Below are 27,066 nucleotides of genomic sequence, written 5' to 3'. Positions count from 1 at the left end.
AATGGCTGTGATGGTAGGTTAATAGCAAAAATTTTAATTATGACAATTCAGGTGAATTTGCGTTGCCTTCTCCACTAGGATTCCGCACCAAATTCACCTGAATTGTCACAATTAATAAAATTTTTGCCATTAACCTACCATCACAGCCATTTCTTGGCCGCCACCTTGGATTTCACATCTTTTTTCACCTTGGATTTTTTGGGGCCGCACTCTTTTTTTTACAGCTTGGCAGTTTTGGTTTAAATATCACTTCTTTTTGTATTGCAAGCCACAAAGCTGGCCATAAACTGGCTTTGGTGCTTCTTTTTAACTTGTTTTCTTCTTTACTGCAGGAATTGTGCAACAAAGGAAGTAATATAGTGTGTATAGCTTTTGTCTGATTAAATATTTGTATATTTAACATTAAATGATGATTATCACATACTGTAGTTAATAAGGTGACTTCTTACATAACTGAACTGTAGCTGACACTCTCATTGTTTGTAGCTGAACTCTTTTCAGGGTGATTTGTTTCTAGCTGAGCTCTTTACAGGATGATTTGTTTCTAGTTGAACTCTCTACAGGATGATTTGTTTATAGCTGAACTCTCTACATGGTGGTTTCTTTGTAGCTGAACTCTCTACAAGATGACTTGTTCTAGCTAAACTCTCTACAGGGTGGCTGAACTGTCTACAGGGTGAATTATTTGCAACTGAACTCTCTACAACATGATTTGTTTGCAATTGAACTCTCTACAACATGATTTGTTTCTAGCTGATCTTTCTATATTGTAGCTGATTTCTCTACAGGATTGTTTCTTTGTAGCTGATCTCTCTACAGGGTGACTTGTTTCTAGCTGATCTCTCTACAGGGCGAACTTGTTTCTGACTGAATTCTCTACAGATGATTTGTTTGCAGCTGAACTCTCTACATGGTGGTTTCTTTGTAGCTGAATTCTCTGTAAGGTGACTTCTTCTAGCTGATCTCTCTACAGGCTGACCTGTTCGTAGCTGAACTCTCTACAGGGTGATTTGTTTGCAGCTGAACTCTTTATATGATGGTTTCTTTGTAGCTGAACTCTCTATAAGGTAACTTCTTCTAGCTGATCTCTCTAGAGGGTGATGTGTTTGTAGCTGAACTATCTGCAGGGTGATTTGTTTGTAGCTGAACTCTCTACAAGGTGATCCTTATAGCTGATCTCTCCCTTTTTCTTGCTGATCCCTCTACAGGGTGAATTGTTTCTAGCTGAACTCTCTGCAGGGTTATTTGTTAACAGATGAACTCTCTACATGGTACTTTCTTTGTAACTGAACTCTCTATAAGGTGATGTCTTCTAGCTGATCTCTCTACTGGATGACTTGTTTCTAGCTGATCTCTCTCCAGAGTTATAACTTTCTCTATATAGTTATAACATGTTTGTATAGCTGAACTCTTTACAGCGTGGTTTTTTTGATTGGTTGCTGAACTCTCCAGTTACATGGTGACTTGTTTGTACTACAGATGTGACTTTTTGTAGCTGAACTCTATACAGAGTGACTTACTTGTAGCTGAACATTGTATAATGTAACTTGATCTTGATGAACTCTCTACTGGGTAGCTTTTGTGGCTGAACTCTCTACACAGTGACTTGTTTGTAGCTTAATTCTCTACAGAGTAACTGGTTGTAGCTGAACTCTCTACAGGGTGACTTGTTTATAACTAAACTCTCTTCAGTGTGACTTATAATGTTCTGAATTTCTACAGCGTCATATTTGTAGCTGAACTCTCTACACGGTGACTTGCTTGTAGCTGAATTGTCTATAAGATTAACTGTTTGTAGCTGAATTGCCTACAGAATAACTTGCAATGTAATATAATTCTATGATAGAGTAAGTTATAAACGTAGCTGAATGCTCTATTAGGGTGACTGTTCTATTAGAGTATCTCTATCTCGCATTTGCTACACGTAGTTGGCTTTCGAATCATAACTCAGTGGTTTGTAATCCAATTCTTCTGTACTACTGTAAGGACTTTCTATGATCAAGACACACGGTAGTGTGTCATGCGGCCCAAGAAGCCGGCGCGTAACACCCGTGAGTATATTGACAGGAAGAAAGAAAACGCAATTTTCGCACCTCCGTAGCTCTGTGCGTCCTTGATGAAACAAGATGATTTTTGCTGTGGACATGCCCCCCAACTGCAGCACTCCACATTCCAAATTTGAGCGAAATCGCTTCACGGGTTCCCGACATATGCGACTTCAAAAATTGGCTCAGTTTCTTCGGGTTTTTTTCTTCTTATTTTTCTTTTTCTTGTCGCACACTTATAAAAACTGCTATAAAATGCGAACGCCACATCTGATTGCCTTGAAATTTGGCACACAGAAGGGGGATATAAAGGCACATCTCTGTACCAACTTTGGCTGGAATACGATAAACAGGCAAAGAGTTATGCGCGATTATTCACGAAAAATAACACCAATATGTTGTCACGCCTACAGGGTAAACCGCGTATGGGAAGAAGCTGAAACTCGGTGGGTGAATAGGTTAACTATTGAACCTCAAACCTTTTGTGGTTTGAAAGAAATTGAGCTAAAAACCAGGAAGATACAACGAAAAAACCAACAGTGTGTAACAATTATGCAATCGAGATTAGCTAATAAAAAAACGACTGCTTGCCATGCCTACCAGATAAACCGCTTGGGGTAATGCTTTGAAAATCGTTGTACAGATGGAGTAATCATCTTAGAAAGGCTCATCAATGGTGTAGAAGAATCAGACTTAAAGCCACGGAGTTATAACACGAAATCCAACTTGGTGCAGCAAGTGCGAGATCGAGATACTCTAATAGAGCAGTCATCCTAATAGAGCAGTCACCCTGAAGAGAATTCAAGAGATCAGCTAGAAACAAGAAACCTGTATAGAGATCAGCTACACACAAGTCACCCTGTAGAGAGATCAGCTAGAAGAAGTTACCTTGTAGGGAGTTCATGCAACTATGGAAAGAGATGGTTTAGCTAGAAGAAATCACCTTGTAGAGTTCAGCTACAAAGAAACCACCATGTAGAGAGTTCAGCTACAAAGAAATCGCCCTTTGGAGAGATCAATAGAAGAAGTTACCTTGTAGAGAGTTCAGCTACAAAGAAACCATCATGTAGAGAGTTCAGCTACAAACAAATCTCCCTGTAGAGAGATCAGCTAGAAGAAGTTACCTTGTATATAGAGAGTTCAGCTTCAACAAATCACCCTGTAGAAGGATCAGCTAGAAGACGTCACTTTGTAGAGAGTTCAGTTACAAAGAAACCACCATGTAGAGAGCTCAGCTACAAACTAGTGACCTTGTAGAGACATCAGCTAGAAGAAGTTACCTTGTAGAGAGTTCAGCTACAAAGAAACCATTCTTAAAAGAGCTCAGCTGCAAACAAATCACCTGTACAGAATTCAGCTACAAACAAATTACCCTGTAGAAAGATGAGCTAGAAAAAGTTACTTTGTAGAGAGTTCAGTTACAAAGAAACCGCCATGTAGAGAATTCAGCTACAAACTAGTGACCCTGTAAAGACATCAGCTAGAAGAAGTTACCTTGAGAGAGTTCAGCTACAAAGAAACCATTATTTAAAGAGCTCAGCTGCAATCAAATCACCTATACAGAATTCAGCTACAAACAAATCACCATGTAGAGAGATCAGCTAGAAGAAGTTAACTTGTAGAGAGTTCAGCTACAAAGAAACCATCATTTAGAGAGTTCAGCTTCAAACAAATCACCTGTAGAGAGTTCAGCTACAAATAAATCTCCCTGTAGAGAGATCAGCTAGAAGAAGTTACCTTGTAGATCGTTCAGCTACAAACAAATCACCCTGTAGAGAGATCAGCTAGAAGAAGTTACCTTGTAGAGAGTTCAGCTACAAAGAAACCACCATGTAGAGAGTTCAGCTACAAAGAAATCACCCTGTATAAAATTCTGCCACGAACAAATTGCCCTGTAGAAAGATCAGTTAGAAGAAGTTACCTTGTAGAGAGTTCAGCTACAAAGAAACCATTCTGTAAAGGGCTCAGCTGCAAACAAATCACCTGTACAGAATTCAGCTACAAACAAATCACCCTGTAGAGAGATCAGCTAGAAGAAATTACTTTGTAGAGAGTTCAGCTACAAAGAAACCACCCTGTAGAAAATACAGCCACAAACAAATTTCCATGTAGAAAGATCAGTTAGAAGTTACCTTTTAGAGAGTTCAGCTACAAAGAAACCATCCTGTAGAGAGATCAGCTAGAAGAAGTTACCTTGTAGATCGTTCAGCTACAAACAAATCACCCTGTAGAGAGATCAGCTAGAAGAAGTTACCTTGTAGAGAGTTCAGCTACAAAGAAACCACCATGTAGAGAGTTCAGCTACAAAGAAATCACCCTGTATAAAATTCTTCCACAAACAAATTGCCCTGTACAAAGATCAGTTAGAAGAAGTTACCTTGTAGAGAGTTCAGCTACAAAGAAACCATTTTGTAAAGAGCTCAGCTGCAAACAAATCACCTGTACAGAATTCAGCTACGAACAAATCACCCTGTAGAGAGATCAGCTAGAAGAAGTTACCTTGTAGATAGTTCAGCTACAAACAAATCTCCCTGTAGAGAGATCAGCTAGAAAAAATTACCTTGTAGAGAGTTCAGCTACAAAGAAACCACCATGTAGAGAGTTCAGCTGCAAAGAAATCACCCTGTAGAAAATTCTGCCAGAAACAAATTGCCCTGTAGAAAGATCAGTTAGAAGAAGTTACCTTTTAGAGAGTTCAGCTACAAAGAAACCATTCTGTAAAGAGCTCAGCTGCAAACAAATCACCTGTACAGAATTCAGCTACAAACAAATCACCCTGTAGAGAGATCAATAGAAAAAGTTAACTTGTAGAGAGTACAGCTACAAAGAAACCATCATTTAGAAAGTTCAGCTTCAAACAAATCACCTGTAGAGAGTTCAGCTACAAACAAATCTCCCTGTAGAGAGATCAGCTAGAAGAAGTTACCTTGTAGAGAGTGAAGCTACAAACAAATCATCCTATTGAAAGATCAGCTAGAAGAAGTCACCTTGTAGAAAGTTCAGTTACAAAGAAACCACCATGTAGAGAGTTCAGCTACAAACTAGCCACCTTGTAGAGACATCAGCTAGAAAAGTTACCTTGTAGAGAGTTCAGCTACAAAGAAACCATTCTGTAAAGAGCTCAGCTGCAAACAAATCACCTGTACAGAATTCAGCTACAAACAAATCACCCTGTAGAGAGATCAGCTAGAAGAAATTACTTTGTAGAGAGTTCAGCTACAAAGAAACCACCATGTAGAGAGTTCAGCTGCAAAGAAATCACCCTGTAGAAAATACAGCCACAAACAAATTGCCCTGTAGAAAAATCAGTTAGAAGAATTTACCTTTTAGAGAGTTCAGCTACAAAGAAACCACCCTGTAGAGAGATCAGCTAGAAGAAGTTACCTTGTAGATCGTTCAGCTACAAACAAATCTCCCTGTAGAGAGATCAGCTAGAAGAAATTACCTTGTAGAGAGTTCAGCTACAAAGAAACCATCATGTGGAGAGTTCAGCTGCAAAGAAATCACCACTGCCCAAATTTCAAGGCAATAGCTCTTTCCAATCTGAAGTTATCAATTGTCAAAGTTGGCAAATTAGATGTGTGTGGAAGGCCCCTTTTTGCAAATCCGGTCACATATATATTATATATATATAATTTGTACATTTACTGATAAAATATTTAAAGTACATCTACTTCATCTTTTCTTCTTCCTGTAGTAAAGAAAAAAACATAGGTTAAAAAAGTCCCAAAGCTGGCCATAGGCCGGCTTTGGGGTATACAAATACAAAAAGAAATGAAATCTAATCCAAAACAGCCAAGCTGTAAAAAAAGTGTGCGGCCCTCAGAAAGGCTATGGTGAAAAAAGATGTGAAATCCAAGGTGGCGGCCAAGAAATGGCTGTGATGGTAGGTTAATGGTAAAAATTTTAATAACGACAATTCAGGTGAATTTTGATGCCGCTTGGTCAATTGGTACAAAATTCACCAGAATTGTCATTATTAAAATTTTTACCATTAACCTACCATCACAGCCATTTCTTGGCCGCCACCTTGGATTTCACATCTTTTTTCACCGTAGCCTTTCTGAGGGCCGCACACTTTTTTTACAGCTTGGCTGTTTTGGATTAGATAATTATTCCAGCTACACACCGATTTTCAGCTCATTGCTCTAAGTAGTTTGCCTGGTAGGCGTGACAACTTATAGTTTTTTCTATTCATAAAAATCGATCGCGTAATTGTGACACAGGTTGGGTTTTGTGTCATATCTCGATGGCCTTTGATTGGATTCCTTTCAAATCACAAAAGGCACTCCTACAATAGTTACTCCATCTACATAGCAACTTTCAGCTCATTCCTTCATTTACCCTGTGGTCGTGACAGACCTTCGACCTTATTTTACGAAAATAATCGGTCATAACTCCGTGAATGTTCATCGGATTCGTACCAAAGTTGGTACTGAGATCCGCCTTAATGAGTCCTTTATGTGTGCCAAATTTCAGCCTGAGTGGAACATGCATTCATGTTTTATGGTGGAATTTGCAAAGTGTGCAAAAAGAAGAAAAAAAAACGAAGGAAAAAACCCCAAACTTTGGTCACTTGTATCTCGGACATGGCTGGTGCGATTTTCTTGAAATGTTGAATTTGGGCTCACCTACCTCGCCGGAATTTCTGTAGCAAATTTGGTTTCAATCGGATAAGGGATCATGAAGCTACAAAGGTGTGAAAATTGCATTTTCTTTCTTCCTGTTAATATACTCACTGTGGCGCGCTGGCTTCTTGGGCCACACGACACACTACCATGTGTCTTGATATATTCCCTTTTTTGTTTAAATTTAATACAGATACACAATTGGAGATTGTTGTCTACTGATTTTACAGTACCTGGAGGAGAATTAGGTTGAGTGTGCATTTTCAGATCTATAATATTACATCAACCCAGACTGATTGAACTAGATTTTGTAGTTATCTTATAGGGCTTTTTCTTGTTGTATGTATGTATGTACGTATGCATGTAGTGACACTTTTTCTTTCCTTGTCATGCCCACAACTGACTACTATGTAGATCAGATCTGTGGTCGCATGTTAGTCCAAGGATTCACATATTTGTCTCTTTTTTTTGTTGTACACATTCATCATAATCATGATGGTCTTCTCTCTTTGTATCTAAAGGTCCTATATTAAAGCTGAAGAGATCAATGATTATGCAGAATCATGCTTACACAATTGAAACACTATATGGCAATGTTGGGCCAGGTCTCATATGTACGTAAGAACTGCAATAAATATGTAGCATAATTACATACAGTAATTTAGTTGGTTAGTCAGTAGAAAATTTAAAAGACCATTTTAGAGTGTTGAAAATAGTGTTCCACTGATACAGCAAATGCTGCATGACCCATCTGTTATTAATCCTGAACTGCGAATTGTATTAATACTGATACCAATGATATTATGGGTCATTCCATACCAAATCAACAAAAAAAATCTGCACCCCTTTTGATTTTCATGAAATTTGACACAAACATGGACGCCACCAAGAAACTTTCTCACACCAAAATTTGGCTCATTTCATTGTTCTCCCTTTAAGTTATGACCACTCAAAGTTTCTGTTGAAAATTTCATTTTGCTTACATGTCTTCAATAAAATGGCCATAACTTTGTGTGTGATTGACATAGACACTTCTGGTTTAGATGTTTGAAATGCTTATTAAATCCTCTTTCAGGTGATACATAATGTTTTATAATTACTCAAAGGAAAAGGTCAAACCACGAAAATGTAGCATTTTCCTTTGATCTTAATTTTCAAATATATATATATTCTTTAATTAAATTTATTTTTGGTTTACATGTTGCTCTAATACCCATCATTCACCTCTGTGAGTTTAAAGTTGGAACCAGTAGTAGATCATGAGTTATAAGTATTAATGTGTAGCCTTGTAATCACTGCTGTTTGTATGGTTCAAGTATGCAAAGATGCAACACCAATTGCAAGTAACTTTATGTCACAATCATTTTATACATATATTGTTGGTTTGTAAGTAAGGTTAATTTTTTTATGTTTCAGTAAAAGCTTATAAATACATATACTCAAGTAATTTACCCCTTATCAAGCTTGTATATGTTGTTTCTGATTATGACACCAAGCCTATTATATATGTAGTGGTGGAATATTGAACTTGATGGCATTTTCACTAGCTACAGTAACTGCTACTGCTACTGTTAGCATTCATGTTGATTTTTGATATGCAAGTACATATTTTGATACACAAATGTAGCTATAGTGGAAACTGTCAAAGCCAGTCAGGGCCAATGGCTATTTACATGTATATAGTTCAATGTGTATAAATGTCTTACTAGAACAATTTAAATTTGGCCCTTAATAGAAAGGTGGACTTTCATTACAGGTGGCTGCTAAGACAAGTTCCATTGTAATTTGGAACACTTATAAATAAACATGATGTTATGTACAGTGTAGCTGCATTCTTTGTTCTTAACACAGGCATGAATACTACTTCAAATATTGTAATCTACCATAATATAGTTTTTCTAACGAGTAGTAATGAATGACTGATGCAGTAGAATGGCTTTAAAATCTTTTCAACTTACACCTTCAAAGATTCAATTTGTGTACTGATATCAATGCATCAGATTTCGTTACATGTCAAAGTTATGTGTGAATGATTGTAGAGACCATCATGCAATATGCACCACTTTCAGTCTCAACTTTACTATATCTTTATTTCATGATTTAACTTTGAAGTTAATTGCCTTGACCCTTTCTTTAATCAATTATTGATGTATTTTACGTAAAGCTATAGATATGCATAAGTGTGCAATTGCTGCAGTGAAGCTTTGTACAGTGTAACACAAATTTCTATGGAACATTTCTACGATTCTCAATTATAGAATCAAAGTATGAGCTACATTGCTACATATAAGTAGTTTCATCATGATACAGTTGATGTATGGAGTTTAAGCTGGTTACCTTAGGGCCAAAATTTCTGGGTTTTAATGTGCAGGTAGCTGCTTAATGCATTTGCATAAGTGTATACGCAATCATTGGCCCTTATGGAGTGGTGGCCTTTCTATATAGGTGGCCACTAAGATAAGTCATGGATTCCACTCTATTCCATCAAATTTTTGACAAGTAAGACAATGCATAGTGGTTTTAGAAGTGTACATTTTTCCAGCAAAGACATCGTTTATAGGTACAAACATATAAAGATGGCCTTAAAGTGGTCAGTAGTAGGTATGCCCTTTCAAGTATGATTCAAAAGGGAACATATCTTAGCGGCCGCTTTAAAGGCCACATTTTCATAAAGGCCAACTTTAAATAGGACGTTTCTACTCTAATGCAACTATATGAAACAACCACCTAGGTATTAAGACCAAGAAGTTTCGGATACCACTAAGACATGGCATTTCAATTCAACAATTCCACATTATGTGTACATACCAACGTTGAAACCGGGTCACTACTGCTGACCCGGATGACCCACTGACCCGGATAGCAATCCGGGTCAGACCCGGATGTGACCCGGATGTGACCCGGATTAATTAAAGCCGAGACGTGTTTCGGCTAGTCTCGGGTGAGCGAACGAGTCTACATTTTGAGCGTTCGATTCATGTTGAGTAAATATTGCAACTTCAGCCTAGCTGTAGGTTGAAGACCAAAAAAAAAAAAAAGGTCTTCACCTATTGACAATAGCTACCCCTCACCATAGATACCCTCAGTTTCGTGCTACATACTGCACTTACTAACAAATAGGCGTGGCTGAGCATATGTTGGTAATGCGATAAGTGGGCGTGGCTCATGAAAGAGCTACGCGATAGCGTTTATAAGTTCCATGTCGTCAAACAAACAATTTCGTTTCTCACGTGATCCAATCCGGGTCAGACCCGGATAAATTGTAAACCGGGTCAGACCCGGATGACCCGAAGAAAATGTGACCCGGATGACCCGACCCGGTTTCAACGCTGGTACATACGTATAACTGTGTTGTTTGCATCCTGCAGTTACTATAATTTATTATACAAACATAGGATTGGAAACTATCCTCATAATCTGTTATAATTATCTACTTTACCAGTTAGGCACTAAAAGGTGTACACAGAAGGCAGAGCCTGTTCGAGGTGTTCACCCATAGCCTAGGAGCCTAAGTAAAAATCTTTGTGCTAAATATCCTAAGGTGAAACGGGACAAATACCTAGAAGGGCTGAAAAAAAGCCAACCCCATCATGACTTGATCCACAGGCCACCCAGATTCTGGCCAAGCGCCACACTCAGAGCCAACTTTGGGGAGGCCACCTAAGTATGTAGGTAAATGTTGTAGCAGCATTATTATTATTATTATATACAGTAAGATTGAAAGAATAGATTGGAATATCATTAGTTGTACAGTAAATCCCCTATAAATATAAATACCTCTATAATAAGGCCACCTTGTTATAGTGGCCACCTCTATTATATAGGACACTGAAGTTACAGCAAAAGTATAATCAGTGATTCCTTCATTAAGCAGCCTTATTATTGCTCCAACTTTCTTAGCTGTAAAAGTGGTTCTGTTAGTATGGTTTCTCTGTAGTGAAACCTTGTCAATACAAACCGTAACTCTTTTAATGCATAAAAAGATTTGTGACACTAATATAAGGTTACTTGCAATTGGTGTTGGAAATTACTATCTACACTTCATTCTTTATACCATACAAACAGCAGTGATTACAAGGCTACACATTATCACTTATAACTCATGATCTACTATTGGCTCCAACTTTAAACTCACAGTGATGAATGATGGGTATTAGAGCAACAAGTAAACCAAAAATAAATTTAAGTAAAGAATATGTATTTTTGAAAATTAAGATCAAAGGAAAAAGCTACATTTTTGTGGTTTGACCTCCTTTGAGCAATTATACAACATTATATATTATCTAAACAAGAATTTAATAAGCATTTCCAACATCTAAACCAGATGTGTCTATGTCAATCACACGCAAAATTATGGCCATTTTATTGAAGATGAAAGGGGTACGGATTTTTTTTGTTGATTGGTATGGAATGATTCTTATACTGATATTGACCATATAACTTTATTCTCAATTATACTTGCTCCATTAAGACTTAGCGATTGTTCTATTATAATATTTTATTATGTAGTAACCGTTGTATTAGAGTATCTTGATCTTTGATAAGTTTTTTTTTGTTACTAATGTTTTAACAAAACAAATCCAACAGGTGTGTATTATACAAAATTCCAGCTTATCGTTCCCCAAGTTTTGCTAGCACAGTGCTTGCAATGATGATGATGATGATGATCAATGCAACTGGTTTTAATTTGGTATCAGAGTAGTACACTGTACATTAACCGATACTGGATTAAAACCGAAAATATTGGCTACTGAACCAATTATTGGTGGAATACTAGCTGAAAGTCATAGCAAATACATACATAATTTTAAAGCCAACCTGAGCTTGATTTACCCAGCCAGTACTACCAAGCTGTCATGACTAATATCCAAATTTATTTTTTGATTCATGTTTTTACAAGCAGTAACACGTCATGTCTCCTACTAATAAGTATGTAACAATAATGTATTATTAATTGTGTATGTGTGGTGTTACTTGTTTGTAAACTGCATTGCCATTTCTAAATGTGTACAGTAACAAACCAGGAGGTGTGTGTCTTAAAGGAACCAATTTCAGTATCAAAAAGATGTGGCAATTATGGAAGCGTGATAGAGATCGAGGAGCATAATGTTACAATAACAATTCCTAAAGGAGCAATTGAGAAAGGTTACGTAGTGGAAGTAGAAATTGCTGTTAGTTTGTTTGGGCCACATAAGCTTCCTAAAGGCTATATTCGCATTAGTCCTTATGTGTGGATAGGAGCAAATTATGGCTTTAAGAAGCCACTGAAGATAGAAATTGAACATCATGGTGTTGTTTTAAAAGACGATGATATTTTACTATTATGTGTTATGGAAGCTTCTAATAAAAACAAAGCAGATTATAGCAGTGATGAATATGAGATGCTTCATGTAGCTACTCATAATAACTCCAATCATTGTGAAATACGGAGTCCGTTCTACACGTATTATACCAATTCTAAATGCACATGTGTAGCAATGAGAATTGTACAGATTGCTACTGAAATAGCAGTGTATCAGTTTCTACCAAAGAATTATTCCGAACTAGATACTTTCATTGTTGAAATTTGCTTTTGTTGCAATTTAAAATTTCTTAGGAAGGTATAGTTATTATTAATGTATCATGTCTCTATGCACATATTTAATCTGATATTGACATGTTATTTATTGTCTAATAATTGATGCAGCTTTTCTAATAAACCAACATTTATTAGATATGTTCCTCAAAAGTGTAGCTGATATTTGTTCTTTATAATATTTCAAATCTAATACCATACCTGTTTCACTGTCCATACAAAAGTCTCAATAGTAGCAGTGAAATTTATCCCGTATTTCACTGGTAGCAGTGAAAAAGTTGTAATTGCAATTTCATTGGCTAGGATTTATGTTAACAATGTAGCATCAATTAGTGTTGACGCGTGTTTAGTACATAGTGACAAATTGCGTACATGGCAACACTAATGCACAGCATGCATATATGCAGCGAGTATGGTGTTAACTGGGAATAGCATGGGTAGCAGTGAAATTTGGGATAAATACCACGAGTGTTGTATTGGAAATGGGGATAAATTTCATGAGGTGAAGCCGGATGAAATTTACCATTTCCAATACAACACTCGTGGTATTTATCCCAAATTTCACTGCTACCCATGCTATTACTAGTACCAACACATTGGAGTATATAAAACACGATTACTGTATATTGCTGTGTAGTGCTGTACACCGGTGTCCAATTAACCAGTTATTAACCAGTGTTGTCTAGGTCAGCCAATAACCGGTGAAGAAACCTTTAAACCGGTTATTGCCCACCCACTTGGTAAACCATAAATTACCCCTGCTGATAAGTGTTAACATCATAACATAACCTCAAAGAATGTGATTGTAATAACTGTTACTGCTAGACAAGATTTTGATGGTCACTTTGGTACCACCCTAAACCTTCCAGCAGGCTTGTTTTGCCAATTATTGGTAGGCAATTAACCGGTGACAAAAATTTTGTAGGTGTACAGCACTATTGCTGTGTGAAATTTACCAAAACTCTTCTACTCAATATATATGTTTTCCAAAGATGATATTTTTGACTGTCTGTCTACGAAGTATTTTGGTGCCAAACTAGGTTGTTTTGTCAGCGTAAAGCTACAGAATATAACAAGAGTCTACCAACAATATGGTTTTTAAAAACCTTCAATGACATAAAACCTGACCAACATCTAATTCAAACTCATGCCACGCCAGAAATCCCATCCACTCACGCTATATTGGAACCTACCAACCAGTCTACATACATATTCACTTGGACAGGTTTAAGGCAAATGAAATATTATATAGTTATACAACGGGCACGAGTGCTCTGCCTGATATAAACGCACGAGCCTGAGGGCCGTTAGGCCCGAAGGCAAGTGCGTTTATACAGGCAGAGCACAAGTGCGCGTTGTATAACTGCTATGTACCACTCACCTAATAGGTGGAAAGATCCAACGCTGCAGCTACATTTCTTTTATAAGGTAGAACACCAATATCGATCGTGGTCTTCAGAATGAAACGACTTGACAACGTAAACGCGAGCCCACAATCAAAGTAATTGGTGAGCATTAAATGGAATTGGCGAGCATTAAATGAGTCAAACACGTGCAAGAGAGTTTGTTAGTCCTTCACTAATTGTTACTTCTCCTAAACCAGGAGTACCAAAGACGGATTATAAGAAGTTTTGTTTAGGGCTACCTGATTGGTGTCCATGTTGCATTAGTGATATGGCAGAAAGAGAAAATGTGTCACCGTGTGAAGGACCAGAGCAGCAAAATCGAAAGTCACTTAAACTTAAGCGAACCCGTAGCAAAAAAGGAGATGATGTTGTTACAAAGAAAGTAAAGGTAGTTGATACGAAGAATGGTGATGACAATGAAGAAATGGTGGACAGCAGTAAAGAACGGTTTTCTTTTGATGTTACATTAGAAGAACTTGATGCATTTAAAGAAGGGATTTGCCCAGAGAACACAGCAAAGAACACTGATTGGGCACTGCGGAATTTTGAAACTTGGAGAAACGCTCGCAATGATAAACACCCAGAGGATATGTGTTCTTCAGATCTTTTTACAGATGGCACTAATGAAGAAATTTGTGACTGGCTTTGTAAATTTGTTAGTGAAACACGCAAAGCAGATGGCACAGAGTATACTCCACGAAGTTTATATCTGTTGTTATCAGCATTACAAAGGCATGTAAGAAAGATCCACCCCGTACAAGATGTCAACTTCTTTCGTGATCCAGTATTTCATCCACTCAAAAATGTGTGTGATGCAATCTTCAAAAAGTTACACAGTAAAGGCATAGGAACAGAAACTAAAGCAACACCAGCTATTACTCCTAGCGAAGAAGATATCCTTTGGAACAAAGGAATAATTGGTTTTCATAACCCAGCAAGCTTGATGAATGCTGTGTTCTTTTACAATGGAAAAAACTTTTGCCTACGTGGCGGAGTCGAACATCGAAACTTACAGCTGTCGCAAGTGAAAAGGGAAGTAGCCAAGGTACAAGGTAAAGCGGTTGCTTGTTACGTATATAGTGAGTTTGGATCTAAGAACAACCAAGGTGGTTTTACCAGCTTGAATCAGAAAAACAAGACTGTAAGACAGTATGCTACTGACTCTGAACGTTGCCATGTTAAAATTTTAGACAGATATTTGAAGTTGCTACCTCCGGGTGCATATGATAATGATATTTTCTATCTTCAACCGCTCAGTGGCATACCTGGAAGTTCTTCTGCACCTTGGTTTAAAATGTAGCAGTTGGAAGAAACACGTTGGGCAATATGATGAAGAATATGTGCAATAAGGCAGGAATTTCTGGTGGGTTTACTAACCATAGTCCCAGAGCATACGGAGCTACTGCACTCTTTCAGGCAAAGGTTCCTGAAAAACTAATCCAACAAAGAACTGGCCATCGTTCTTTGGAGTCATTAAGGCAGTATGAGCGTACATCAGAATCTCAGCTTGTTGAAGTGTCTAATGTAATGGCAGGTAGTAGTAAGGATTGGAATCCTGGCACAAGCAGTGATCATGTGGCAGTTTCAAAGCATCAACCAGGCATAGTATCTCCAACTATACAGAGCAGCTATGGAAATGATGCTATGCTGATGCCAAGGAACCCAACATTTATCCTAAACAATTGTACATTCTCCGGAAGCTCTGTGTCATTTGCAGGGACCACTGTGCAACAAACTAAGGCAGTTAAGGAGATAAATGAGCAACGCATAGTTCAAGAAACTCTTCAGGGTGTAAATATGGATGACATTTTTAATTAGATTTTGAACTGGACTCTGTACTATAGGTTTTTGAAGACACTAGGCACTAGGTTTTTTAATGTTGTACTTTACTCATTTTGTGAAGTTAAAACTAAAACCCACAATTAACATAATTAGTGTGCTTTAGATAGAATTAGCACAAGTTTCTTGATGCTTACTGGCTATAGCTATACTGGCTAAACTTGATTTAAGTGGTAAAGCAAAAATTTCATTGGTTGCCACAATTGAATGCAATGGTGAGGATTATTTAGATAAGCGTCTCTGTGTTGAAAATGAATTATGATTTCACCTGGGATCAGACTAGTAAGGTATATAACTACGTTAATATACACATAGACTAGAGTTGTGCCCTCTGTGTTGGCTTTTGCGATCGCTATTGGATGCTTTGAAATTATTTGCTAGACGTATTGGTGACGTTTCCATGCCGTTTGCTGACGTTCTGTGACGTTACGGCCCCACAATCGACTTTTACATGTTAGGCTATAAAAGAATTCGAGTGATCTGTGAAGTGTCTTTCCACCTATTAGGTGAGGTGTCGTAGTGGTCTTCGCCACCGGCACTTGTGCTATGCTGCACAAAACCGCAGCCAGTGCAATATCTGCGGTCGGTGCATTATAACTTATAATTCACTCGTTGTGGTCTACAAAACCGCAACGAGTGCGTTATAAGTTATAATGCACTCGCTGCGGTCTGCAGCAGTGCAATATACAAATTATGGCACTGGCGGTGCCTTTGAACTGCCCATGCAGAGTGGTACATATATATATATATATATATATATATATATATCAGTAATATAGGCTTAGCTTAAAGCAAATACAGGTAGTTGTAATACTGATATATACCACTTTAGTGTGGGCGTGCAAAGGCACCACTCAGGGTTTAACTCGCATATTGCCTGGGCAGTATCATGGGAAAGTAGTTTGCCAATGACTTTAATACCCAGCCAGTTCAAAGAAACGATGCACTTTGACTCATTATATTGAGCGACATAGAGCTTTCTATTAGAGATGGACCGATACCACTTTTTACCAATATTTCCGATACGAGTATTTGTATTGAAATTGTTTGCCAATACCGATGCCAATACTGATACTATACATTGAAGCCTAGACAAGTTTATTATAGAAATTTCATTGTTGTGATACATAGCTAGCTATTAAAATATCACAGTAATTGATTGATCTCAGTTCAATCAAGTTTTAAAATATTCATCGTATAACAGCTAAACATGATAAACATCAATGTGGATTACTGATTTCTTGACTTGAGGTAGTTTTCTTGAAAGCTTATTGATAAGGCAATTAATTGCGTGGGCGGCCGATAATTGTACAATGTTTGTTACAGCTTTTCAACCAAACCTTTCATGAAAAAGCAAGCCAAGTAGTCATAAACTTATTTCTTGAGGAACAACTGCACTACCATTTAATTACAAAGGATTCACGTGCTCTAATATATTAGAATACACACAGAGCAATTGTGGCAATACTTGGAAAAGAGTAACAAAGGCTTTGTTTTGCTACTTTGTTCGCTCCACCAAGTTACTGATTAGCTCAACTAAGTTATTAGCTACTGGAAACTTAGCTAGAGATGGTTTAATAAAAGTGGTGAGTGTCTACTGCGATATCTGTACCTTGTATTACCGTTCCGATACTGGTTCGGTATCGGTCCACCTTTACTTTCTATTGTAGGACTCATTTTTGTAGTGGTTGCTAAGCTGAGTATATTTGTTAAGATAGACTAGTTGGTTGTTACTAAAGGATAATGAAGGCACAAAATAATTGTTTGGGCAATCGTTGATGCGTATTTCTACCAACTGTGTATCAGCCTTTGAACAGACCACAGAACAGCAAAGCTACTACTATGACGTTGAAATAGGTTAGTAACTTATAGTCCTAAGTACTGTGCTTAACTTAACTTAACATAATAATTACTGTCCCAATAGCAAACTTAGTTGGCTTAACTTAGTACAAAAATCACAACAATATAGCTGAATTCCATCTCACAATTGCAAATTTTCTAAGGTTGCGTGTTGAAGTATAGTAATGTATTAATAACATTTTAACGTATGGATACTGTTCTGATGGCTATTAGCCCATGCTATTAAAACCACGATCAATCTTCAGATGCTACTGTATAAAACAAACGGGATGAGTTCTCATTAGTTCTTTCGCCTATTAGGTGAGTGCGCCCCAAATGATATATATATATATATATACCTTATCCAAAACAGCCAAGCAGTAAAAAAAGAGTGCGGCTTTCAAAAAGGCTATAGTGAAAAAAGATGTGAAATCCAAGGTGGCGGCCAAGAAATGGCTGTGATGGTAGGTTAATGACAAAAATTTTAATTACGATAATTCACCTGAATTGTCGTAATTAAAATTTTTGCCATTAACCTACCATCACAGCCATTTCTTGGCCACCACCTTGGATTTCACATCTCTTTTCAGTATAGCCTTTTTGAGGGCCGCACTCTTTTTTTACAGCTTGGCTGTTTTGGATTAGATTTCACTTCTTTTTGTATTTGTATACCCCAAAGCTGGCCTATGGCCGGCTTTAGGGCTTCCTTCTAACTTGTTTTTTTTTTCTTTTCTGCAGGAATTGTGGAACAAAGGAAGAAATGTTGTGTACAGTTTTTTGTATGATTAAAAATATTTGTATATTTAACAATGAAAGATAATCATACTGTAGGTAATAAGGTGACTTCTTATACATAACTGAACTGTAGCTGAAACTCCAATTGTTTGTAGCTGAACTCTTTTCAGAGTGACTTGTTTCTAACTGAACTCTACATGGTGATTTGTTTCCAACACATATTCCTACAGGGTGATTTGTTTGTAGCTGATCCAACTTGATGGTTTCTTTGTAGCTGAATTCTCTACAAGGTAACTTGTTCTAGCTGATCTTTCTACAGGGTGACTTGTTTGTAGCTGAACTCTCTACATTATGGTTTCTTTGTAGCTTAATTCTCTACAAGGTAACTTCTTTTAGCCGATCTCTCTACAGGATGACTTGTTTGTAGTCGAACTTTCTGCATGATGGTGTTTCTTTGTAGCTGAACTCTCTACAAGGTAACTTCTCCTAGCTGATCTTTCTACAGGGCAATTTATTTGTAGCTGAATTCTCTACTGGGTGGTTTGTTTGCAGCTGAACTCTCTACATGATGGTTTCTTTGTAGCTGAACTCTCTACAATATGATTTGTTTCTATCTGATTTCTCTTAGGGTAACTTATTTGTAGCTGAACTCTCTACAGAACGGTTTCTTTGTAGCTGATCTCTCTACAATATGATCTGTTTCTATCTGATTTCTCTTAGGGTAACTTATTTGTAGCTGAACTCTCTACATGATGGTTTCTTTGTAGCTGAACTCTCTACAATATGATTTGTTTCTATCTGATTTCTCTTAGGGTAACTTATTTGTAGCTGAACTCTCTACAGAACGGTTTCTTTGTAGCTGATCTCTCTACAGGGTGACTTGTTTATAGCTGAACTCTCTACAAGGTGACTTCTTCTAGCTGATCTCTCTACAGGGCGATTTGTTTGTAACTGAATTCTCTACAGGGTGGTTTGTTTGCAGCTAAACTCTCTGCATGATGGTTTCTTCATAGCCAAATTCTATGCAGGGTGATGAAGTTGTAGCTGAACTCTCTACAGGATGATTTTTTTGTACCTGAACTCTCTACAGGATACTTTCTTTGTAGCTGAACTCTCTGCAAGGTAATTTCTTCTAGCTGATCTCTCTACAATGTGACTTCTTGTAGCTGATCTCTCTACTGGGTGACTCGTGTCTAGTTGTACACTCTACAAGGTGATTTGTTTGTAGCTGAATACTCTACAGGATGATTTTTTGTAGCCAAACTCTCTGCAGGGTGATTTGTTTGTAGCTGAACTCTCTAAAGGATGGTTTCTTTGTAGTTGATGTCGCTACAGGTGACTTCTTTCTAGCTGATCTCTCTACAGGGTGATTGTTTTCTAGCTGAACTCTCTCTAGGGTGATTACTTCACAGCTGAACCCCCTACAAGGTGGCTTCTTCTATCTGATCTCTCTACACTGTGATTTGTTTGTAGCTAAACTCTCTACAAGGTGACATTTTCTAGCTGAGCTCTCTCTTACTTCTAGCTGATCTCTGTACAGAGTAACTTGTTAGTAAAGCTGAAGTCTTTACATGGTGGATTTTTGTTGTTAAACACTCTGAATGAAGACTTGTTTGTAGTAGAACTTCTACAGAGTAAATTGTTTGTAGCTGAACTCTCTACAGGGTTCATGACTTGTTTATAGCTAAACTCTCTTCAGTGTGACTTGTAATGTTCTGAATCACTACAGCAATATATTTGTAGCTGAACTCTCTATAGGGTGACTTGCTTCTTGTTGAACTGTCTATAAGATTAATTGTTTGCAGCTGAACTCCCTACAGAATAACTTGTAATGTAATAGAATTCTACAATGGAGTAAATAAATTAGCTGAATGCTCTATTAAGATGACTGTTCTATTAGAGTATCTCGATCTCGCATTTGCCACACGGAGTTGGCTTTCGAATCATAACTCGGTGGTTTGTAATTCGATTCTTCTGTACTACTGCAAGGACTTTCTATGAAAATTATTCCAGTTATACACCGATTTTCAGCTCATTGCTCTAAGCGGTTTGCCTAGTAGGCGTAAAAACTAGAGTAAGCCACCAATGTTCGACCACCATCGGTTTGGACGCGATTTTTCTTTACACCCGTAAAGAAATTTTTTACTCTTGCTATGCCTTTGGAGAGGTCTAGGCCATAAACTCTTGCATACAAAATTTCAGACCTGCAGCTTTCTTTGTCTGGCTGCAGGAGCTGCAAAAGTGACCTGTCCGAATGTTCTCAATTCTCGGACAAAAATATGTATTATCGGTCGAGTGGCACTGCTCGTAATGCTTGAAGCTGATCAAGTCTTTCTGTGCTTGATATGAAAGAGCAACTCTTATACTCTCCAAATATATATAGATATTTGGCTTAGTCCTTATTGGCTGTGAATTACAAAGCTCCAAAGTCACCTCTGTCGAGCAATCTTAAATTCGGCCACATGTGAAGCTCGTACAAATCAAAGTTACCTATAACGAATTCAAGCTATTTTTATGAACATTGAGAGCATCAGCTACCATTCAGTAGTAAATAGATACATGCACGATGACGGCACCTTGATTTTTACCCGAATAGCTACATTACATTTAGGCTTCTCTGACAGTAGCAGCCTACCTACTGCACCCAGCACACATATCCAAATCCACACATACCCAAATCCACTTTAATGGAGTTTTGACTAACCCCTGTCTTAAGAATGTCAAAAATTTCTCTCCAAAATGTCTGGGACATTAGCCATATCGAAACACTCTAATAGAACAGTCTCCTATTATACAATTGGAGCAGTCAGAAAATCTGAGGGCCACGCTGTGGCATTTTCACTTCAATAAGACTATTAATGTGTAAATTTCATTGATTACAATGCTTTAATACTAATTACACGTGATAATACATTCGCTGATCGTTATATTAGAGTAAGTGACTGCTCTATTAGAGTATTTCGATCTGGCTAATATCCTGGACATTTTAAAGAGAAACTTTTGACATTTTTAAGATTTGGGAGAGTAAAAACCCCATTTAAGTGGATTTGGATTGTGTAAATATGTGCTGGGTGCAGTAGGTAGGCTGCTGCCGTCAGAGAAGCCTAAATGTAATGTAGCTATTCGGGCAAAAAGCAAGGTGCCGTCATCGTGCATGTATCTATTTACTATTGAACGGTAGCTGATGCTCTCAATGTTCATAAAAATAGCTTTGAATTCGATATATTTAACTATTTGATTTGCACAAGTTTCACATGTGGCCGAATTTAAGATTGCTCGACAGAGCTGACTTTGGAGCTTTTTAATTCACAGCCAATAAGGACTAAGCCAAATATCTATATATATTTGGAGAGTATAAGAGTTGCTCTTTCATATCAAGTACAGAAAGACTTGATCAGCTTCAAGCAATATGAGCAGTGCCACTCGACCGATAATACATATTTTTGTCCAAGAATTGAGAACATTTGGACAGGTCACTTTTGCAGCTCCTGCAGCCAGACAAAGAAAGCTGCAGATCTGAAATTTTGTATGCAAGAGTTTATGGCCTAGACCTCTCCAAAGACATAGCAAGAACAAAAAATTTCTTTGCGGGTTAAAAGAAAAATTGCGTCCGAACCGATGGTGGTCAAACATTGGTGGCTTACTCTAATACTTTTTTATCCATAAAAATTGATCGCGCAATTGTGACACAGGTTGGGTTTTGTGTCATATCTCCATGGACTTTATCTCTATTCCTTTCAAACCACCAAAAGGCACTCCTACAATGGTTACTCCATCTACATAGCAATTTTCAACTCATTCCAAGAAGTGGTTTACCCTGTAGGCGTGACAACAAATCGATCTTGTTTTACGCGAATAATCGGTCATAACTCCTGAACCATTCATCGGATTTGCACCAAATTTGATGCTAGGATTCGCCTTTGAATCCCTTTCTGTGTGCCAAATTCCAAGGCGATCGAAACACGCGTTTGCGTTTTATAGCAATTTTTGCAAGTGTGCGAAAACACGAAGAAGAAAATCAAAACTTTGGTAGTTCATATCTCAGAAATAGCTGGAGCGATTTCCTTCAAATGTGGTATGTAGACTCCCCTGGCTGGCGGGCAACTCTGTAGTAAATTTGGTTGCAATCGGATAAGAGATCACCGAGATACAAAAATGTGAAAATGACCTTTTCTTTCTTCCTGTCAATATACCCAACGTGTGGCGCGCCCGCTTCTTGGGCCGCACGACACACTATCGTGTGTCTTGATCACTTATACCACGGCTGCTTGGTATTTGCTGATATACAAGTGTAAGAAAAAATTAGGAATTTTAAATTAGAGTAGGGACAGTGTATGATGCTGCAATAAAAAGTACTGAAACAAGCTGGATCGGAGTAGTACGTAATGTCCAAATACTGTAAGACAATAAGAAGTAAATATCCCTATGGTGCTACACTCAATACACAGTAGGGATATTCACTTCTTATTGTTTTACAGTATTTGGACATTACGTATGGGTCATTCCATACCAAATCAACAACAAAAATCCGGACCCCTTTTAATTTTCATAAAATTTGACACAAACATGGACCCTATCAAGAAACTTTCTCACGCAAACATTTGGCTCATTTCATTGGTCTCCCTTTAAGTTATGACCACTCAAAGTTTCTGTTGGAAAATTTATTTTGCTTACATGTCTTCAATAAAATGGCCATAACTTTGCGTGTGATTGACGTAGCCACATTTGATTTAGACTTTTGAAATGCTTGTGAAATTCTCTTTCGTGTGATATATAATGTTTTATAATTGCTCAAAGGAAAAGGTCAAACCACAAAAATGTAGCTTTTTCCTTTGATATTAATTTTCAAAAATATATGTTCTTTAATTAATTTTATTTTTGGTTTACATGTTGCTCTAATACCCATCATTCATCACTGTGAGTTTAAAGTTGGGACCAATAGTAGATCATGAGTTATAAGTGTTAATGTGTAGCCTTGTAATCACTGCTGTTTGTATGGTATAAATAATTATGTGTGTATAGTAATCTAATCAAAAACAGCCAAGCTGTAAAAAAAGGTGCGGCCCCCAAAAAGGCCATGGTGAAAAAAGATGTGAAATCCAAGGTGGCGGCCAAGAAATGGCTGTGATGGTAGGTTAATGGTTAAATTTTAATAACGACAATTCAGGTGAATTTGGTGCCCAGACCAAGTGGCACAAAATTCACCTGAATTGTCATTATTAAAATGTAACCATTAACCTACCATCACAGCCATTTCTTGGCCGCCACCTTGGATTTCACATCTTTTTTCACCATGGCCTTTTTGGGGGCCGCACCTTTTTTTACAGCTTGACTGTTTTTTGATTAGATATCACTTCTTTTTGTATTTGTATACTGCAAAGCCGGCCTATCCTATGGCTGGCTTTGTGGCTTTTTTAACCTATGTGTTTTTTTTCTTTACCACAGGAAGAAGAAAAGAGCTTAAAGAAGATTTGTAATACTTCAATTATTTTTGAATTTATTAGTAATTATACAAATTATATACATATATTTATTACATGCCCATTATTCCCCACAGGATATTTTTTTGCAGCTGATCTCTCTACTGGGTGACTTGAAATGTAGCTGAACTATATACAGGATGGTTTCTTTGTAGCTGAACTCTCTACAAGGTGACTTCTTCTAGCTGGTCTCTCTACAGGGTGATTTGTTTGCAGCTAAACTCTCTACATGGTGGTTTCTTTGTAGCTGAACTCTCTGCATGATGGTTTCTTTGTAGCTGAACTCTCTATAAGGTGACTTCGTCTAGCTGAACTCTCTACAGGGTGATTTTTTTGTAGCTGAACTCTCTACAGGGTGATTTGTTTGCAGCTGAACTCTCTACATGATGGTTTCTTTGTAGCTGAACTCTCTACAAGGTGACTTCGTCCAGCTGATCTCTCTACGGGGTGATTTGTTTCTAGCTGAACTCTCTACAGGTGATTTGTTTGCAGCTAAACTCTCTACATGGTGGTTTCTTTGTAGCTGAACTCCCTACATGATGGTTTCTTTGTAGCTGAACTCTCTACAAGGTAACTTCTTCTCTACAGGGTGATTTGTTGTAGTTGAATTCTCTACAAGGTGGTATGTTTGAGGCTGAACTCTCTACATGGCGGTTTCTTTGTAGCTGAACTCTCTACAGAGTGATTTGTTTACAGCTGAACTCTCTACATGATGGTTTCTTTGTAACTGAACACTCTACAAGGTGACTTCTTCTAGCTGATCTTTCTACAGGGTGAATTGTTTGTAGCTGAACTACCTACAAGGTAACTTCTTCTAGCTGATCTATCTACAGGGTGATTTGTTTGTAACTGAACTCTCTACATGATGATTTCTTTGTAGCTGAACTCTCTACAAGGTGACTTCTTCTAGCTGATCCCTCTACAGTGGGATTTATTTGTAGCTGAAATCTCTACAAGGTGACCTCTTCTAGCTGATCTCTCTACAGGGTGATTTGTTTCTAGCTGAACTCTCTGCAGGTGATTTTTTGCAGCTAAACACTCTACATGGTGGTTTCTTTGTAGCTGAACTCTGTACATGATGGTTTCTTTGTAGCTGAACTCTTTACAAGGTGACTTCTTCTAGGTGATCTTTCTACTGGGTGATTTGTTTGCAGTTGAACTCTCTACATGGTGGTTTCTTTGTTGCTGAATTCTCTACAAGGTGAATTCTTTTACCTGATCTCTCTACAGGGTAATTTGTTTGTAACTGAACTCTGTGCAAGGTGCGTTTTTGTGGGTGATCTCACTGCAGGTTGATTTGTTTGTAGCTGAACTCACTAAAGGGTGATTTGCTTGTAGCTGAACTCCTTGCATTGTGTCTAGTTTCTAGCTGATCTCTCTACAGGGTGATTTGTTTGTAGCTGATCTCTCTACAAGTTGATTTGTGTGTAGCTGATCTTTCTACAGGTTGATTTGTTTGTAGCCGATCTCTCTACAGGGTAATTTGTTTGTAGTTGAACTCTGTGCAAGGTGCTTTTTTGTAGGTGATCTCACTGCAGGTTATTTGTTTGTAGCTGAACTCACTAAAGGGTGATTTGCTTGTAGCTGAACTGCTTACATTGTGTCTAGTTTCTAGCTGATCTCTCTACAGGGTGATTTGTTTGTAGCTAATCTCTCTACAAGTTGATTTGAGTGTAGCTGATCTCTCTGCAGGTTGATTAATTTGTAGCCGATCTCTCTACAGTGTAATTTGTTTGTAGCTGAACTGTCTATAAGGTGATTTGTTTGTAGCTGATCTCTCTGCAGGTTGATTTGTTTTAGCTGAACTCTCTACAGGCTGATTTACTTGTAGCTGAACTCCTTACATTGTGTCTAGTTTCTAGCTGATCTCTCTACAGGTTGATTTGTTTGCAGCCGATCTCTCTACAGGGTAATTTGTTTGCAGCTGAACTCTCTACATGGTGGTTTCTTTGTTGCTGAACTCTCTACAGGGTGTTTTGCTTGTAACTGAACTCTCTGCAGGGTGATTTGTTTCTAGCTTATCTCTCTACAGATTGATTTGTGTATAACTGGTCTCTCTACAAGCTGATTTGTTTGTAGCTGATCTCTCTACAAGTTGATTTGTTTGTTGCTGATCACTCTAAAAGTTGATTTGTTTGTAGCTGAACTCTCTGCAAAGTGTTTTGTTTGTAGCTGACCTCTCTTCAGGGTGATTTGTTTCTAGCTGATTGCTCTACAGGTTAATTTGTTTGTAGATGAACTCTCTACAGGGTGATTTGTTTGTAGCCGATCTCTCTACAAGGTAATTTGTTTGTAGCTGAACTATCTGCAAAGTGTTTTGTTTGTAGCTGACCTCTCTTCAGGGTGATTTGTTTCTAGCTGATTGCTCTACAGGTTGATTTGTTTGTAGATGAACTCTCTACAGGGTAATTTGCTTGTAGCTAAACTCCTTACATTGTGTCTAGTTTGTAGCTGATCTCTATACAAGTTGATTTGTGTGTAGTTGATTTCTCTGCAGGGTGATTTGTTTGTAGCCGATCTCTCTACAAGGTAATTTGTTTGTAGCTGAACTATCTATAAGATGATTTGTTTGTAGCTGATCTCTCTGCAGATTGATTTGTTTTAGCTGAACTCTCTACAGGGTGATTTGTTTCTAGCTTATCTCTCTACAGGCTGATTTGTGTGTAACTGATCTCTCTACAAGCTGATTTGTTTGTAGCTGATCTCTCTGCAGGTTGATTTGTTTCTAGATGATCTCTCTACAGGTTGATTTGTTTGTTGCTGATCGCTCTAAAGGTTGATTTGTTTGTAGCTGAATTCTCTGCAAAGTGTTTTGTTTGTAGTTGATCTCTCTACAAGATGATTTTTTGTAGCTGACCTCTCTTCAGGGTGATTTGTTTCTAGCTGATATCTCTACAGGGTGATTTTTTGTAGCTGACCTCTCTTCAGGGTGATTTGGTTCTAGCTAATCGCTCTACAGGTTGGTTTGTTTGTAGCTGAACTCTCTACAGGGTGATTTGCTTGTAGCTGAACTCCTTACATTGTGTCAAGTTTCTAGCTGATCTCTCTACAGGGTGATTTGTTTGTAGCTGATCTCTCTACAAGGTGATTTGTTTGTAGCTGATCTCTCTGCAGGTTGATTTGTTTTAGCTGAACTCTCTGCAGGGTGATTGCTTGTAGCTGAACTCCTTACATTGTGTCTAGTTTCTAGCTGATCTCTCTACAGGGTAATTTGTTTGTAGCTGAACTCTCTATAAGGTGATTTGTGTGTAGCTGATCTCTCTGCAGGTTGATTTGTTTTAGCTGAACTCTCTACAGGGTGATTGCTTGTAGCTGAACTCCTTACATTATGTCTAGTTTCTAGCTGATGTCTCTGCAGGGTGATTGTTTTATAGCTGATCTCTCTACAAGTTGATTTGTGTATAGCTGAACTCTCTGCAGGTTGATTTGTTTGTAGAAGATCTCTCTACAGGGTAATTTGTTTGTAGCTGAACTCTCTATAAGGTGATTTGTTTGTAGCTGATCTCTCTGCAGGTTGAT

General features: G+C 37.8%; 1 protein-coding gene across 1 annotated transcript in view; it reads left to right on the top strand.

Annotated features, from left to right (window-relative positions):
* LOC136237615 (uncharacterized) overlaps window positions 1-27,066 on the top strand; it is a 65,096-nt gene that overhangs the window by 9,573 nt on the left and 28,457 nt on the right. The window contains exons 6-8 of the mRNA XM_066027826.1: window positions 6,867-6,921; window positions 7,195-7,287; window positions 11,687-12,273. Of these exons, the coding sequence (XP_065883898.1) occupies window positions 6,867-6,921; window positions 7,195-7,287; window positions 11,687-12,273 (735 nt within the window). The remainder of the gene's footprint in view (window positions 1-6,866; window positions 6,922-7,194; window positions 7,288-11,686; window positions 12,274-27,066) is intronic.

The sequence above is a fragment of the Dysidea avara genome, chromosome 11, assembly GCF_963678975.1.
Source record: "Dysidea avara chromosome 11, odDysAvar1.4, whole genome shotgun sequence".
In the NCBI taxonomy this organism is placed as follows: Eukaryota; Metazoa; Porifera; class Demospongiae; order Dictyoceratida; family Dysideidae; genus Dysidea; species Dysidea avara.
Note: the sequence above shows the minus strand (reverse complement) of the source record. Positions and strands in the feature narration are given on the sequence as shown.